The sequence below is a fragment of the Thyridium curvatum genome, assembly GCF_004353045.1.
Source record: "Thyridium curvatum strain D216 chromosome Unknown NODE_95_length_149896_cov_80.229921, whole genome shotgun sequence".
NCBI classification, from domain to species: domain Eukaryota; kingdom Fungi; phylum Ascomycota; class Sordariomycetes; order Thyridiales; family Thyridiaceae; genus Thyridium; species Thyridium curvatum.
The window spans coordinates 132,178-149,896 of record NW_022156850.1 but is presented as its reverse complement, the minus strand read 5'-3'; the positions used below and the strand labels follow the sequence as shown (position 1 = coordinate 149,896).

The following is a 17,719-nucleotide window of genomic DNA, read 5'->3' as shown; positions in this document are numbered from 1 at the left end:
GGCCCCCCCCCCCCCCCCCCCCCCCCATCGCCTCCGGGCAAACTCAGCTTCTCCAGGCTGACCAAAAGCGTCGACTTCACTTGCCGACACCCATATCTTGGTCTCGCTGATACCGAGAATGCAAGGCCCCTGCAAGCCCACCCGCTGTCGCGCATGTCCACCAATGACTCTGTCAAGACTGTCGTCCTCGCGACCCGCTCGTTCGATGGCTCTGATGTTTGTGCCTCTCCACCTGGCCCCAGTCACCTGGGAAGGGTTGATCGATTGTTCCTGTCTGGCGCTGGCTCACGGAACGCCTTGGGCCAATTTCAACCCGCTCGCCCCTGGGTCGATTTTCTGTCCCCGGGAACCCGCTGCTAAGGCACGGCAGTCGTGGGCCTGGATCCCGCTGGCCCCAAGCTCCCAAGATAGCAGTCAAGTATATTAAAACAAACGAGGCAGCACTCTAGGACGCTACTCCAATTCTTATAATAGCGTTGCTGTGTATCTCGTCGTCGCCCTCCGGTGTCACCGTGCTTGCATCCTCCTTACTCCCTCCCTACTCCAACTCGGCCCCGTGATACCCTTGCAGCAGCAAGCAATAAGACAGCGGTAGTTCGCTTCTTATATCTATCCGCGCCAATCTCTCTTCTTTTTTCCTAGTCTTGGCATCGATTCCGAATCCCCTCTCGGCCGTCTGTCTCTGGAGCTACTGAGTGGGAGCAAGTCTCAGTTGTGTTTCCGAGATCTCAACATCTCCCCCTCGTCAGCCGAGCTCTCATCAGCTCGCAATGGGTCTCATCGACAGCGTGCTGCACGCCGTGGCGCAACACTGGCTCGCCATCTCGGTCTCGCTGGTGTTCGCCTACCTGTTGAAGAACCGGTTCCACAATGGACTGAACAAGTACCCGGGACCCTTCCTGGCGTCCCTGACGGACTGGTGGAGGTTTTGGGATGTCTACGGGCAGCGGCCCGAGATTACGCACCAGAAGCTGCACGCAAAGTACGGCGATGTCGTTCGCCTGGGCCCCAACTCTCTGTCTTTCGCCGACCCCAAGGCCCTGAAGCAGATCTATGGCCTGAACAAGGGCATGGTCAAGGTGTGTTTTCCGTACTACTGGTCCAGGGTTTCTGGCATCGTTTTGTTCTCGCTGTTGTGACTGACGCTCGATACTCTTGTCCCCCAGTCCGACTTTTACATCGTCCAGCAGGCTGTCGTCCAGGGCCACAGGCTCTCCAGCCTGTTCAGCACGACGGACGAGAACTTCCACGCCCAGTTCCGGCGCTGCGTCAACTCGGCCTTTGCCATGTCGGCGCTGGTCCAGTACGAGCCCTTTGTGGACAACACCACCAAGATCTTCCTCAAGCAGACCGAGAAGCTGTTCGCCGCCAGCAAGGAGGCCTGCGACTTCACCCGCTGGCTGCAGTTCTACGCCTTTGACGTCATCGGCGAGATCACCTACAGCAAGCGCCACGGCTTCATCGAGAAGAACCAGGACATCGACGGCATCGTCAGCTACCTCACTGGTCTGTTCCTCTATGTCGCTCCGGTAAGATACTTCCGATCACGCACTTTGGGGGGGGATGGGGGTCCTTTTGGGGAGGAGAGGGGTAAATGGGTGCAAGCGGTTTACTAACAGCCACAAACAAACAGATTGGTCAGATCCCCTTCCTGGACCTGCTCTTCCTCAAGAACCCCATCTACCTCAAGCTCTCCCAGTGGGGCTGGTTCGACGCCACCTTCCCCGTCGCCAAGTTCGCGCGCGACCGCATGGCCGAGCGCCTGTCGGACACGTCGAGCGAGAAGGGGCCCCTGCTGCCGACCAAGGCGGCCACGATGAAGGAGTCGCCCGACCTGCTGTCCAAGTTCCTCGCCGCGCACGAGACGCGGCCCGAGTTCATGACCAACAACCTCGTGCAGACCATGGCCGTGTCCATGGCCTTTGCGGGCTCCGAGACGACGGCCATCTCGCTGTCGTCCGTCTTCTACTTCCTCCTGCGCAACCCGGCCTGCCTGGCCAAGCTGCGCCGGGAGATCGACGACGCCGGGCGCGCGGGCCTGTTCAGCGACACCGAGACGGGGCTGGTGACCTGGCACGAGGCGCAGAAGCTGCCCTACCTCGACGCCTGCATCAAGGAGGCCTTCCGCATGCACCCGGCCGCGGGCCTGCCGCTCGAGCGCATCGTGCCGCCGCAGGGCATGGAGGTCTGCGGGCACCACGTGCCCGGCGGCACCATCGTCGGCTGCTCGGCCTGGGTCATCCACCAGAACCGGGCCGTGTTTGGCGACGACGCCGACGTGTACCGGCCCGAGCGGTGGTTCGCGCGCGAGGGCGCCGACCCGGCGGCCGAGGAGGCGCGCGTCAAGGAGATGAACGGGACCATGTTCCAGTTCGGCATGGGGTCGCGCACGTGCATCGGCAAGAACATTAGCCTGTTGGAGATTTACAAGCTTGTGCCTAGTCTGTTTAGGCGGTTCGAGGTGAGTCCTTTTTTTTCTTCTTCCTTTTGGTTCCTCTTCTTGTGTGTGGAAGCAAGCAAGTGAAGAAGTTGTGTGTGACTGACGTTGTTTCTCTTTTTCTCGCTTTAGATCAACTTTGATGACCCGTCCAAGGAGTGGAAGCTCGTCAACGCGTGGTTCGTCAAGCAGAACAACTTTTGGACGAGGTTCCAGGTCAGGGACATTGTTACCCCTGACACGCCTGTCAAGGCATAAGCCATATGAGCAAGAGGACAAGAGAAACGAATTGGATAAAGAGGCTAGGGGGAATGGAGATACCCTAATGGTTTATCGTGGGAGGTAGATGAGGGCAGATATCTCCTCGTGGATACTGACGACTGAACGACGAAAAGACTTTGGGGGAACCGGCGAGGGAAAAGGGGGGGTTCCTGTTTCGATAGCTCTTGTCGCGCACGCAGCACATCATCGCCCGGCGTTTCTATTTCGAGAATTGATTTTACAATTACGTTATCTCGTCGATCTGATTACCCCTCGTACTTGTTGATGCCGTTCGCAGTGGATACCCGGCGTTGCTGTCCGGGGTTTCCGGGGAAAGGGGGAGCGGCTGGACTTGCCTTGCTCGGAGAGAAGGCCCCAGGTCGCGGCCCGCGCACACCATCACCCGGGTATGGGAAAAGACAAGGGGGGTTCGACATCCGATCCATGTCTCTCAGCTCGACGTACGGACAAGGGTTTTGCTGTGTGGGTTTTGTTATGCAGGAGGGACATCGAGTCCGGGGCGGCTGGTGGCTGAGCGGGTCTTCTCCCTTCCCGCTGTGCCGACGCTACCCCCGTTCAGCCGCACCTCTTTCCGCGCAAACGCCATACACAAATCTTGAAACTATTCGAGATCTTACAACGGTAACACCCCGGATTGCAATCTCCACACGGAACTTTTGACTTCGGTCTACGGAATGAGGCATAAAGCTAACCCCCGGAGTCTGGAGACGTGTCCACTGCGTCCCCCCTCCTCCCCCGGCTCGAGGCTTGGATGCTCCATGGGGTTGTGCATGAACGGTGTGGGATAGCTCGGGGAAGGATTTGACTACATATGTTCATGTTCTTGGTCCATAACTCTTCCTCCACAGAGATGACCGTTTACAAGACGGTTGTGATCGTGTGTTGCTAATGTATTGTCTGTCTCTCTGGAAGCCTACAGTATGTATGCGAACAACAACGTCAACATCTTTCACGTCGACATCATCAAGAGTAGCAGCTTTCGATGCATAATTACTATATCGTCCCAAACTCGACCCTATCGTCACAAAGAGGTTATACATGAGTTAATGCGACGAGGTCCACCCTTGGTGATTGCATTTGGGCTTCCGTCATCCGCCATCCGCCATCCGTATCATCCGTACGGAAGTTATTAGCCGACGGAACGCGGATCTGGAGTTGAACGGCACAGTCTTGTCTGTAGCAAGGAAAGGATCTACATCAAGGACCAGTCCTCGACGTCCTCAATGCCAACCTGCAGTCGAGCGAGACGAGGCAAGTGATGGTCAGATTAGTTGACGGACTGCTAACAGAAGTACTTGGCTATCCATCAAGCCCATCGGATTTAGGTAGTGGGATAGCCCTTCCGAGTTCCAGGGCAAGGATGTGACAAGGATATTGATTGTGAAGACTGAGGTAGCTCCTGATGAACTTCCGTCAACTATTCAGACGCCCACTTGCGAGGGCACTCGCTCAGGGAATATGCACCCCAGGTGGAGGCAAACACCGAACTGTTTCACGGACAGGTAAGGAGGTGAACATCGCGAGTGTCAACGGTACTTTTTCACGATATGCCTCGTTGCAACCTCTGCCCCAGAGACGCGAGTTTCGTCTCCGCACCTCTGCAGGGAGTAAGACAAACCCTCGTATAACGGGCTAGGGATCAACAGGAGATTGTAGCATTCTGCATTTCCCATTTCACGCACGATGAAGTAACTTTTATATAAGGCAAAGTGTGTGTGGATGCGCCTGTTCGGCAGTTTCTGCGTGTAAAGGGTTTAGGGCAGCTCTCCGGCCCTGCATCACCGGCTCCACAGCCGACCCTTCGACGGCGGAAACGAAGCTTCTGGCGCCACATAGCGTCTACACCATGCCCGTTCGAGCACCGAGGTTGCCACGGATCTAAACTAGATGGAGTATGGTGCCTAGGGAAGTGGCCAGGGGCTGCCATTGAGGCTCTTTTTGTTGCCTGTAAGCTTAACGATGATCAAATTTCGTCACTTCACTCTCGGATGAAATGGCTGGCCGGTCATGGAGGACCCCGTCCTGGTACTCCCAATGATGCCTGTATCTGTTGATAGAACGGAAAGAAAGCACATTATCCATCTGGTAGAGGCCTCAGCTGGGCGTGGGTATGACCAGGAAAGAAGCCCGCCGGTACCTGAGTCATTCCAGCAGAGTTTGAAAATTTTCTGGGCCATTTTCTTGCCCCTTGGCCTGCCATCTCGGCGCCGCCTCGGGAACCAACACGATGCCAAGGCAGCACGTATTCACATCCGGTAACGGCCGCGGGCTGGCCGGGAGTATCGTCCAGACCTTTTTTTATGGCCCCGGGATCCCTCCACTATTATGTCAAAACTTGAGGCATGGATATCCACATAGCACGCCACGCAGCAAGCACACGACACAACACGACACACACCGAGGCTAACAAGGGCATATTTCGATTGATAATCTTTCTCTGCTAATTCCAGGCCTCCTATTTGATGCACTTGGTGACTCTTACTGTTCTCCTCCTGTCTCATTTCCCCGCATACATCCCAGAGGTCCGGTGCCGGGACAAATAAGTATACGGAGATTCCCACTCTCCCTTCCCACCGTCCTCCCATCTTCTTCCCCAGAAAACATTCCCAAGTACCGGATTTCGCGATCTCGTAGCGGTCCTATCCTCCTCTGCTACCCTCTTCTACACACTGTTCTCTTCGGAGAACACGCATACTCCCTCCTCTCACACCTCTCCCTCCCCCCCTCCGTCGACGGGCATCGCCTATATACCCCCCCAAGATGCAGCCCGAACTGGAGACCTCCGACTTTGGCAGGACGCACCCTGTCCACCACGAAGAAGCCGAAAAGTTTCCCAAGACCGTCGCGCCAGATGCCGAGGCCGCACTGGCGAGCGCGGCAGATGAGGAGCCGGCACCCAGCTATGCTGAGGAGCTGGGCGACGATGGCCGCCAGATCAACTATCGCACCCTTGAGTGGTGGTATGTATTGTCCATTCCATTGGGGCACCATCAACCACCACTGTGAACTGCCACGGCCCAGTCCAGCTAACCTGCGTCAACAATATAGGCAAGCCGGCGTCATCATGATCGCCGAGACCGTCTCCCTCGGCATCCTCTCGCTGCCCGCCGTCCTCGCCACCATCGGCCTCGTCCCCGGCATCATCCTCATCCTCTTCATGTCCCTGCTGTCGGGCTACTCGGGCTACGTGCTCTTCCAGTTCCGGCAGCAGTACCCCTGGGTGCAGAGCTTCGGCGACGCCGCCGAGGTGCTCGGCCGCCCGCTGGGCATGGCCCGCGTCTTCCAGGAGGTCGTCGGCTGGGCGCAGGCCCTCTTCCAGATCTTCGTCATGGGCAGCCACCTGCTGACCTGGACCATCTGCCTCAACACGCTGTCCGACGGCTCGACCTGCACCATCGTCTGGGCCGTCGTCGGCGTCTTTGCCTTTTGGGTGCTCAACACGCCGCGCACCCTCAAGTACGCCGGCTACATGTCCTTCCTGTCCTTCTTCTCCATCTTCACGGCCGTCATGATGACCCTCATCGACGTCGCCGTCGAGCGGCCCATCGGCTCCGCCAGCATCGACGTCACGCGCCAGCTCGGCTTCACCTCGGCCTTCCTGGCCGTCACCAACATCGCCATCGCCTTCTCCGGCCACTCGTGCTTCTTCGGCATCATGGCCGAGTTCAAGAAGCCCGAGGACTGGCCCAAGGCCCTGGGTCTGCTGCAGTTCTGCGACACGGCGCTCTACCTCGTCGCCTCCGTCGTCATCTACGTCTACGTGGGGCCCGGCGTGCCCTCGCCCGCCCTGACGGCCGCCGGCTCGCCCAAGATCCGCAAGGCCATCTGGGGCGTCGCCATCCCGACCATCGTCATCGCGGGCGTCATCTACGGCCACGTCGCGGCAAAGTACGTCTTTGTGCGCCTCTTCGGGCACACCAAGCACGTGGCCAAGCGCACCGTCTTCGGCACCGTCGCCTGGCTGCTGCTGACCCTCGGCCTCTGGGTCGTCGCCATGATCATCGCCGAGTCGATCCCCGTCTTCAACGACCTGCTCGGCATCGTCTGCGCCCTCTTCGTCAGCTGGTTCTCCTACGGCCTGCCCGGCGCCATGTGGCTGTTCCTCTACAAGGGCCAGTGGTTCCGCGGCTGGCGGCGCGCGCTGCTCTTCGGCGCCAACGTCGTGCTGTTCCTGACCGGGCTGGCGCTGTGCGTGCTGGGCCTGTGGGTGTCGGGCGACTCGATCGCGCACACCAAGAGCGCGAAGCCGTGGAGCTGCAAGAGCAACGCTCCTTGATTTTGGGATAGAAGTAGAGCTGATTAGAGAATGGGTCAGCAAGCACCAATAGAGATAGACCTCGACAATCACAATAGATGGTGATGTTAACTTGACAACTATGAGCTCCACATCATTCATGCAGTCAGCATCACAATTGGTAGTAAGCTGCGCAGGAGATGATTCCATTGGCCGGCAATACTTGTCATCTCGTGCTCTCCCTTTGTTTTGTGATCTTTCGATTCTTCAACGGTTTGCAATAGCCTACCGAGGCATAAGCTGAGCGGATCGACGTCACATGTACCGTGCACATCACCAATGGGATGTAGTGCTAGGAAGTACATGCAGTGTGCTTAAGTGAGGGGGTTCGGACCGCCCCCTCATGTGTGTGAGGGATAGCCGCTAAGATGTTGGCTTCGAGCATGGATAAAAGCCCCCGCGCGGGGAATGAACTCTGAGGTCTTCCTGTCTTGACCTCACAGGATATCTGTATTCCCCAGCAAAGGAGACAAAGATCCAACAGTTAGACGTCATGGCATCTACGCTTGATACTACGGTCAGAGAGCTGCTCCTTGCGCAAGTGATGCTTCCAGATGATCTAACCAGCTTTGTCAGTACAGGTGTACCGAGGCAACATTATCAACAATGAATTCATCCCGACGGCCACTACGCGGCATTCTATCAATCCTTCCACCGGCGAGGCTCTGTATGAGGTGCCCTGCGCCACTCAACAAGATGTGGACAAGGCCGTAGGATGCGCGAAGGAGGCCTTCCGGACCTGGTCCCAGGTCTCTTTCGCCGAGCGATCCCGGCTTCTCCTAGCTTATGCGGATGCAGTCGAGGCGCATCGCGAGCCATTGGAGAAACTGTTGGTCCAGGAGCAAGGAAAACCGCTGGCCCTGGCCAAGGCGGAGTTCGACATGACTTTGAACTGGCTCAGGGCGTTTGCAAAGATGGAAGTCCAGGATGAGGTCCTTGACGAGAACGAGGAACGTGTCATCACCCAGACCTTCCCTCCGATCGGCGTGTGCTGCGGCATTGTCCCGTGGAACTGGCCCGTGCTGCTCGGGCTGGGCAAGGTCGGCCCAGCGCTCATCACGGGCAACGTCATCATCGTCAAGCCCTCCCCGTTCACGCCGTACTGCGACTTGAAGCTGGGCGAGATCGGAATGGGCATCTTCCCGCCGGGCGTCTTCCAGGTCCTCAGCGGCGGAGATGACCTCGGGCCCATGCTGACTGAGCACCCGGGCATTGACAAAGTCGCGTTTACGGGTTCCGTCGCTACTGGCAAGCTGGTCATGCAGAGCTGTGCCAAGACGTTGAAGCGGGTCACGCTCGAGCTCGGCGGCAACGACGCCTGCATTGTGTGCGAGGACGTCGACATCGAGGCCATCGTCCCCAAGATCACGACTCTCGCGTTCCTCAACTCTGGGCAGATTTGCATGCTGGTCAAGCGACTGTATATCCACGAGAAGATTTACGAAAAGTTCCGAGACGCCATGGTCAGCTTTGCCAAGACCATCAAGACGGGCGATGGGTTCGAGCCGGACGTTCTTGTCGGTCCTATCCAGAATAAACTGCAGTGGGTTTGCCTGTTCATTATACTGCAGTCTCCAACACTGACAAGACACTTCCAGATATGAGAGAGTCAAGGAGGTGTACTCCGAGATTGGCACACAAGGCTGGAAGCAAGCCCTTGAAGGCCAGGTAATGAGCGGTTCAAAGGGGTATTACATTAGCCCTTCCATCATTGACGATCCTCCCGAGGACTCCCGCATTGTGACTGATGAGCCCTTCGGGCCCATTGTCCCTATCCTGAAATGGTCTGACGAGGACGATGTCGTTCGACGCGCGAACAATAGCAAGTATGGCTTGGGTGCGTCCGTGTGGTCCAAGGACCTCGACCGCGCTGAGAGGATTGGAAGACGACTCTCTGCTGGAAGCGTGTGGCTCAATTCGCACTTCGACGTGGCTCCCAACGTGCCGTTTGGGGGACACAAGTGGAGCGGACTGGGAAGTGAGTGGGGGATGACGGGCTTGAAGATGTATTGCAACTCGACGTCTCTGTGGAAGTGGAAGAAGGTCATGTGAGCCATGGTTCAGTTATGATTCCGAACTATTCAGTTGAGTTTCTTCAGCTAGGCTAAGTATTTATCAAGCCGGTATTTTTACACTTGCTGACCATGATTGATGACACTTTGGATCATGGCCTATGAAATCGAGCATCTGGTCGTCGTACCCTCTGTAGACCTTCGTGAACCTCTTCATAATTCAGCCAAGAAGAGCCTTATGTATACCTACGATCTATGACATTTCTAAAGCTTGATACTTACCGCTGTAGAGATAGGGTTGAGCAGATACTTCTGATGGGGTGATCATTCCTTGAAGTCGTTGTTATGCAAGGATGGTCAGGTCCGTATCATCTCCCAGCCACATATATCACGACGATCAGACATATGTAGCATCCGAGGCGTTATGTCTGGCGAGCCACACCGTCAGTAAATCCTTGTGGATCTTGATTGAATCGGCGGTATCGCCTCCATTATTGCAAACAAGGTCCGCCGCAATGGACTGGACCTGGCTCAACGCACCGCAAGCATGCCGGGCAAGGTTCAAGCCAATCACAGATTCTGTATCAAAATTGCCGCAGGATGGTCGATGACAACACTCATTCCCCCGCTCTGCCCCTCTTCCTCTCCTTGATCCTGATTGGAGAAGTGCTGTGGTCTGCGGCTGAACCGAAAGTCGTGCACATCTTGGGCATGGTCAGGCAGCTTTCTTCTGCCATAGCCAAGAATAAACAAATCGCAATGATGGATCCTGCCACTGCATTTTCCATTGCAGGCGGTGTCGTCACATTTGTTGAGTTTGGGGCGAAACTAGTCTCTCTCTATGCAGAGATTCGAAGGTCGAAAGATGGGCGCCCTCCCAATTTGTCCGCGCTTGAGACAGAGTCTCATGAGCTCCAAGGACATGCAAACGAGGCGAGAGACAAAATTGACAGTCTGCGACAACTGTATCCACTGCAATCCGAGAGCCTCAAGCGACTAGCTGCCAAATGCACCCATGTGGAGCAGCGCCTGAAAGGTCTCCTTCAGAGCCTGACGGCTAAGCAGTCCAGAAGCGCCCAAGCTATGATCGCTGTCCGCGGCTTGATGAAGCAAAAGGAGATCGAAGATCTCCAAAACCAGTTACGAAGTATTCGCGAGCAGATAATGATGAATGTCATATTATGTGCTGCGTATGTTGGAAACTTTCTTTATCTTGACCATCTCATATGAACGATCAGTGTATCCTGTGGTGGATCACAGGCTGCCATTTCCTGACCACTATGCCCGATGTTTGTGGAATCCAGGAACTAACAAAACAAATGGTAGGGATGGCGTCAAGGAGAACCGTGCAAGGCTCAACAACATAGACGAGGGAGTCGAGAGGATCACTGATAGTCTCAATACCTTGCAGTCGACCATAGACAGCCTTCGACCTGATTTCGAAAACGTCTCTAAGGGGCGGCCATTGCAGAAGCCTCCAGAGGTAGATCGAATGGTGAATGGACTATGGACTTCACTCACTGCAGCTGATCCAGTTGGTCCTTCACCTATTGGACTCTCTGAGGGACCTCTTTCGTTATCTGAGGAGATGGTCTACCAAAAGATTCTAAGCAGCCTCGATTTTGAGAACATCTTGGCTCGAGAGAAGCAGATCCAGGAACCTTTCCCAGAAACATTTCAATGGCTACTACATGATGATCACCCCAAGTGTGACGGAAGGGCTAGCTCAGACCAGCGGACAGAATTTCAAAAATGGCTCGAATCCACCGGCAACAAGTCACCTTTTTGGATTACGGGAATCCCGGCCTCTGGCAAGAACACACTAATGAAATACATCTGTAATAATCATCAAGTGCGGAAACACCTGAAAGTCTGGTGTTCTGAACTCCGACTTGTCACTTGCAATGTCTACTTGTGGAATCCAGGTTCGACAAGTCAGAAAAGTCAAATTGGGCTTCTATTGACTATGCTTCGCCAACTCCTTCAACAAAGACCAACGAGTTACCAAAATGTTGCTTCGAAGCGCTTTTTCTACTATCAGCTGGCAGGAATCGACGCCCCAGACGCCCCGAAGTGGACAGCGGAAGAACTTAAGGATAGCATTGTTGGCTTTGCATCTGTCATCAAGGACACTGATGGTCTCGCCATCTTCGTTGATGGCCTGGATGAATATGAAGGCAACCTCAAAGAACTAATCTTCTTTTTCAAGCGCCTACATGAGGAGCACATAATTAAGCTTTGTGTGTCGAGTCGACCTTGGAACATCTTCCAGGACGAGTTTCATGCGTACCCGTCGCTTAGGATGGAACTCCTCACTAAGCCGGACATCATCAAGTACGTGCACAAACGGATAGCCAAGTGCCCCGCCTTTCAGGAGCTTCGAGTTGTCTATGAAAAGTGTGAAGGACCTGGAGTATCAAATCATTGAAAGGGCTGTCGGGGTATTTCTCTGGGTAGTTCTTGTCGTTGAACAACTTGTCCTCACCGTCCAGGATGACAACAGCCTACAGAGACTCTGGGACGAGTTTGAAAAGTTGCCTCCGAGATTGAACGATCTATATTCCTCGATGAGACACCGACTTGACAAAGACCTCCGGTCAAGCGCATCCAAAATGTATCAGCTATTGTTTCATTGGAAGAAATTCCATCAACGTGACCTCTCCGCTATGGACTTTTGGATAGCCACTGAGTGTCAGGATCCCGTCAACCCACCTCCGTTTCCTACAGATGATGAGGAGACATTAGGAGTCATCCCTTTACTAGAAAGACGATTGGCGGGCCACACGCGAGGCATGATACAAATCACTCACCGCTTGGCCAAGGCTGGTGACTTGCATGACTTGCCAGACAGGTCAGTCAATTTTCTCCACCGAACAGTATATGACTGGTTGCAAGAAAATCGGAACGCCATTATCAGCGATGGGCCTCGAAATTATGATCCTGGCCTTGTTTGGGCATCGGTCTTCGTCTCTCGACTGAAGGGATTCAGACGTACACCATACAGAACAGAAATTCCGCTCCTAAAGGATGTATTTTTCATGGGAAGTACATGCAAGGACACGACAGAAAGCAGGCGCAAATTGCTTGCGAGCATCGCAGGACTTCAGGGAAAAACGCTCAAGCAACTCAAAGCCCACATCGCCGACGGAAGTCTTCTCACAGACGCGATCGCCTATAGCAGTGGGGACGCAAGTCTTCTTTCTTTTCTGGCAGCTAAATACTCTTGCGCAGCTTAAGCCGGAGGCCCACATCTTGGACCACCCCCCCCCCCCGGGCCACCATCCGGACCATCCAAATCACGACATCACCACCATTGACACTCGTCAATTAAAAAACCAAAAAAAATCCAATTAAATCGCTTTTTGCGCTCGGGGGTAGCCCTAATCAATCTCTACAAGAATGTTGTCTTGTTCCACCTCTAGACGCTCTTGTGGCGGTACAATGCCCTCACGGCTTGCGCGAATCGTCGCCACATCAATGAACTGCTGGTTTGGGTTTTTGGGGATCGCCTTTCACCGCAACGGCTTCAACGCATCGATTTGAGCCTTGAGACGGTCAATCTGTACACTCTGCTGGGCAATAGTAATGGTGTGGGCGTCCAGGCCCTTCGAAATCTTATGGAATAGAAGCCGAACCTCCCGTGCCGAACGTCCAGCCGTTAGCTGCGGTCCCAATGACTGGTACAAATCCCTACTACCCATGGGCGTAGCAAATATGACTTCCGGTGCTTTTTCGGGTGTCTTCGGAATCGTCAGCCACTCCGGGGCTTTCGGTAATGGCCCTGGTGATACCGCTAAAGGTGTAGGAGTTGAAGGGTCCTCCTCAAGCCGTAGACGGCTCAAAAGTGGCTTCACAATATTCAATGGCCACAAACCACTTGCACTCCAACCAGCAGTAACGTTCTTTGATCTTAGGGCCATCTGCCGGGCGTCTTTATACAAGTAGAGAAAGTGGATTTTCCCGACTTTTAAGGAGTCAAGCAGGGCCATCAAATCGTCCAGACCCTTCCAGTAATATGACTTCAATAGCCCAAATACCGATAGATCCAATGGCTGTAACACATGGGAGCTATGTGCCGGTAGAAATACAAGCCATATCCTATTTAGGTAGCATTGCCATAAGAATTCGTCTTGAACATGGCTTCCATGACCGTCACAAATCAACAGCCGCCAGTCCAATGTGTTAGACGGCTTTATCTTCAGTATAAAATAGTCTACCAACCATTCCAAGCCAATTGTATTAGTGGTCCAACTATTGTCGCTATTCATAAAGTTCCAGCCATTAAAATCATCAATTTCACTAGGCTCGTCCAGAAACCATTGGTCTTGAACGCTCCTCCCATAGAAGATCACCACCAGATCTAACACTCTGCCCATTACGCTGGCACATTCAATAATTATAGTCCATATACGGCGCTAAGAGCCCTTAAGAACAGCCTCTTTTGCTTCCTTCCTTCCCAGTACCATCTGGTTGCAGCCCTTACCTTCTTAAAGCCCTATCTCATCCATATTCCAGCGATTTAATGGTATGACTTTAGCGATGGCTAGAAGCCGCAGCCAGGCAAAGAAGGCCTTGATAGTATCAGATCTTATGCCTTTAAGTCGATTAAAATCAATCCTCTTGCCTTTAATTGTATGGACAGACGGATTCCTCTTAAGAAATTGGTCTATCCAATTCTTCCTAAGATGTGGTGACCGGCCCTGGACAGCCAGCAGTCATTGGCCCATCTCTCGTAGCTGACTATGCGTGGGAGCCAGCCCCAAATCAGCCTGTATGACTGCCCATCGAGCCAATTAGTCCTCCTGATGGCTTAAGAGCTTTTAAGAGCGTTCTTTAGCAGTCCTGATAGGGATACTGCCGCCATATCGCCGCTTGAGTGTGGTACGTGGTACCCCATGGGCATCCGAAGCGGAGCGGAAAGACATGCCTTGTTTCACATCGTGGAGCGCGTTTTGAACGTTGGATTCCGTGTATTTTTGACCCATCAATCAGGACCTTCAATTTGGTGGCGATCCCATTAAAATTGGTTGAGAATTGACGCGTGTATCGTACAAAGTCGTGGAGTTGGCAAATGCAAATTGAGGTGGCCCGGGGGGGGGGGGGTGGTCCAAGATGTGGGCCTCCGGCTTACCTCCTGGCAAAGCTGGAAAGCAAGGATCATATCACGGGCTTGGAATTCCCTAGAATGCGGTACCATTTACCCAGCCTCTTCTGGGGCAACGTTTTCAGGGACCAGTTATCGATGGCCGTTGATGCTTTACTCGAAGTTGATTCGCTGGAAGCACAGAATGTAAAGTTGAACATTTGGGAGATACTTTTGGAGGTCAACTTCGCCCCTCGCCGGTATCTGAGAAATTTTATCAAGTCTAGCCCTCGTGTTCAGGGACAGGAAGAATTCAGGGAGGCCCTACTCGCCGGTGTCAAGGGGGAAGGGTTCGTATATCTTGATAGGCGGGATTCGAATTAGGACTTTATAAGCTTAAGTGTGGCACCTTCGAGGGTATCTTCGGGGGACTAATATGGGATTACATTCTGTCTACTACAATCCATTGCCGATCAGGCAAAATTTTACAATGCTTTGGTAAATCGACACACCCTGCCACCCAACGTCCCATAGCTGACTAGGGTAGCGGAATCAGGATAACATTGAATGGTTATCTGAAATAAGCATATGGTTCGTTTGTCTCTATGGACAATCAAAGAGTAACGAGATAATAGAAATACGAATTATTGCTGCTGCTTTGCGCCATCCGGATCCGAAATTTGTAATGCCTGCCGAATTCCCTTGACACGTTGTTCATCAAGCACATAGAACGCCATGGTCACAAACATGAGAGGCAAGGAGGCAACAAAGTATATCCACAGGTGAATCTCACCAGTTCCAAGCTCCTTGAAGTTCATGCCAAAGAAGCCAGCCGTGAAGGTGAACGGAAGATAGACAAAGGCGACCTTTGTGAGTTTCGTGACCAACTCTGCCTGCTTTATTGCTCGTTGAGACTCTTCGAGCATGCTATTGTTACTGATAACCGTCATGCCCTGGGTGCATCTCTCGTGGAGCGACTGAGCTTGCGAGCGGAGGTCTTCGAAGAGTCTGTGCACTTCAGCCATACCATGGTCGACCGTGGCAGGCCGCTGTACACTGTGAGAAACTCTAGTCTGATCGTCTGTAAGTCGAGACAGGTTAGAAACATAGCCGAGCTGATCCTGTAGAATGTCCCGAAAGTATAGCAGGTTGGCCATGGTCGGATGCTCAATGTTTGCGGATAGGCTCCTTGTCTCAGTCACTATCTTCTGTTGTAAGACGTTCAGGAGCTGCTTCTGCGAGAAGGCAGCTAGTCTGAAAATCTCGAGCAAAGCGTACATGCGGTCCGATTTGGCGAGGGACCAGTCGAGACTGCGACCGTAGCCTTCGGGAAAGACGGCAAGGCTCTGCGTATTCCTCTTCTGTGTCGGCGCGGGGGCCCTCTCGCTGATGCTGCGGGCTTTCAAAGCACACTTCGGCCTGTATTGGACTATCGGTAGAAGTTCTGCGGGCCGTGTCTCCGTGTCGCCACGGAGCCACGGGAGTTGCGGGCCATGGGTGAAGAGGTCGCGTCCTGCGTCCGTACAGGCGATGGCTGTAGTTAATATTAGCACGTTTGTTGGCTGGTGTTGTATGGGCGTTTATTTCATACCCATCCATGTTCTACCGATTTCAAATGTGGACACGACGACTTCTTGTTCAATGACACAATGCCGTTCGTCAAGCACGTAGAGATCTCGGACAATGGAGTCCCCTTGCCTCAGGTTCCAGGATCCTCGCAGCGCCGTGCGGTATTTCTCGAGGTCATTGGCCGCCTTTGCGCGCATGGAATCTACGGCCTTCTGGGACGATCGTAAACTATAGTTCTTGGACCCGATGGTGAAGAACTTGAAGCGAAAGATGCTACTCATAGCGGAAGGGGCGGCGTCAAAGTAATAGTCATCCCCGGGCCGTTCGCGGTACCTGAGAAACCAACGGAACAGCTCGGGATCTGCGTAGCAAAAGGCCCCTATGCTCGCGAGCCAGTGCGGTGAGGGATGGCCCCGAAGGAATAGCACCTGAGGCTGTGACAGCTCAATATTCTTCCTCAGTCCTTCTATGCACTGCTCGGGGTTTGCGAACCCTTCGTGCTGGGATCGCTCTCGGTTCCTGCTGCCATCCGACATTGTTTGCCAGTCGGATAGCGACTGCACGTCTGGAGATAAGGGATGGCCCGGTTGGCCTGGACTGACGAGCCATGCGAAATTATCGCAGGACGTTTGATATTCAGAGCCGGCGAGAAATCGACTCAGTGTATCGTAGATCTCTCCTGGATATACCGTGTCGGCGCTGGTTTGCCGAGAGTGGTACGTGATACCCTTTATGTATTCTTCAGGCGTGCCTAGGACGAGGTCAGCGCGGTCGTAGAGACGACTAGGACATCTGGAGCTGGTGGCTTGCACTTGACCGTGTATGGTATCGGTCTGCCTTCCGGGATGGGGAGCGAAATGTTGCTGCCGCTGCCGTTGCTCCGGGATCGAGGAGGTGGCCGTTGCGGCCCCGGGGAAGCCATACTGCAGAAGATCGGTGATGACAACACCGGAAATTATCTAAGGAAATAGCAGCGCACTTGGGATTAGGATGGGATGGAAGGTCGATAGAAAAAGTCGAAGGAGTCATTTGGGGGCGCATCCTGTTTTATTGCAGGCCCAGCTCTCGATTGCTTTACGCGGCAGCTTGGGGCTGAGGTTGCCTCACGGCGCTGCCTTAGCCCAGCCCAGCAAGTCTACACCTCTCACCCCTCTTGTTTCATTGGTGATGAATTTGGGATAGCAGCACATGGTAGCTTCAATCCTCGACAGTCTGGGGTCAAGTTCGCGCCGCATGATGGGATCAGGTTCGAAAAGCGTGTTCTACGCGAGATAGCTACAGACTCTTGCTCTTTGTGGTGCGCGGGAACGATACAAACTGGGTAGGAGGTAGATAGCGAGAGATAGGGAGAGGGAAGAGGCAGCGGCAGCGGCAGCGGCAGCCTGACTGGCATATTGGCGGGTGGCGCAGCAGGCTGCCTGGCACGGTCGTCTCATCCTGGGTGGCGAGCTGTATTCACGTTGGGGTGCCACACCAACAGGGCGTAGGTTATCTGGCTGATGCAGAGCATGTCTGAAGGCTGGAGGGGGGGCATTCTGGCCAGGGGGCCTTCATTGGCCAGGTCCGCCAGCCACACGGTCCGGGGCCTCCTTGCTCATCACTCTCACCACTGTCCACTTGACCTGAGAGGTGCAGATAGCACTCGAGCAATCCGGGCCACCTAGGTGGATATCTCGATGTCATATACCCATGCATCTCACGGTGACCCTGGCAGAGTTTGAGAAGGCTGCAGGGGTTAGGATGAAATACCGCTCGAGATATTCCAATGAGCACCCAGGCAGTCAAGCCGTGCTTTTCTTCGTCTTGGGCGGGGTATTTCACGCTGTGTCGCACAACTAATTGCATCTTTGGGGGGGATCCCGGATGAAATTGACCAGTCACAATGTGTCATATGCATGTGACTTGCGAACATTGGCTGACGGGCATATTTGCAGAACGATGAAGCGGGGTGGATTCGGGCACCAGAACTCAAGTCTGTCAATCTACGAGCAGGCTTCGTGGATGAGACATCGCGAGCCAGTCTCAACGCTTTGCCTAGCCAT

General features: G+C 54.1%; 4 protein-coding genes across 4 annotated transcripts; 3 read left to right on the top strand and 1 right to left on the bottom strand.

The window, feature by feature from the left end:
- Window positions 1-770: 770 nt before the first annotated feature.
- On the top strand, window positions 771-2,695 carry E0L32_011011 (uncharacterized protein; the record flags this gene model as incomplete). Its single annotated transcript, XM_031133693.1, has 4 exons — window positions 771-1,079; window positions 1,167-1,529; window positions 1,634-2,461; window positions 2,570-2,695. 4 exons carry the CDS (start codon window positions 771-773, stop codon window positions 2,693-2,695), a joined length of 1,626 nt encoding a protein of 541 aa, XP_030988827.1.
- A 2,784-nt stretch (window positions 2,696-5,479) lies between these two features.
- E0L32_011010 (uncharacterized protein) lies at window positions 5,480-6,995 on the top strand (the record flags this gene model as incomplete). Its single annotated transcript, XM_031133692.1, has 2 exons — window positions 5,480-5,679; window positions 5,768-6,995. 2 exons carry the CDS (start codon window positions 5,480-5,482, stop codon window positions 6,993-6,995), a joined length of 1,428 nt encoding a protein of 475 aa, XP_030988826.1.
- Window positions 6,996-7,506: 511 nt separating this feature from the next.
- On the top strand, window positions 7,507-12,261 carry E0L32_011009 (uncharacterized protein; the record flags this gene model as incomplete). Its single annotated transcript, XM_031133691.1, has 6 exons — window positions 7,507-7,530; window positions 7,595-8,556; window positions 8,612-9,061; window positions 9,625-10,215; window positions 10,352-11,359; window positions 11,424-12,261. The coding sequence occupies 6 exons, from the start codon at window positions 7,507-7,509 to the stop codon at window positions 12,259-12,261; spliced, it is 3,873 nt and encodes a 1,290-aa protein (XP_030988825.1).
- A 2,491-nt stretch (window positions 12,262-14,752) lies between these two features.
- On the bottom strand, window positions 14,753-16,912 carry E0L32_011008 (uncharacterized protein; the record flags this gene model as incomplete). The annotated part of the gene is made up of 3 exons (XM_031133690.1): window positions 14,753-15,642; window positions 15,700-16,636; window positions 16,826-16,912. The coding sequence occupies 3 exons, from the start codon at window positions 16,910-16,912 to the stop codon at window positions 14,753-14,755; spliced, it is 1,914 nt and encodes a 637-aa protein (XP_030988824.1).
- Between the last annotated feature and the right edge of the window lie 807 nt (window positions 16,913-17,719).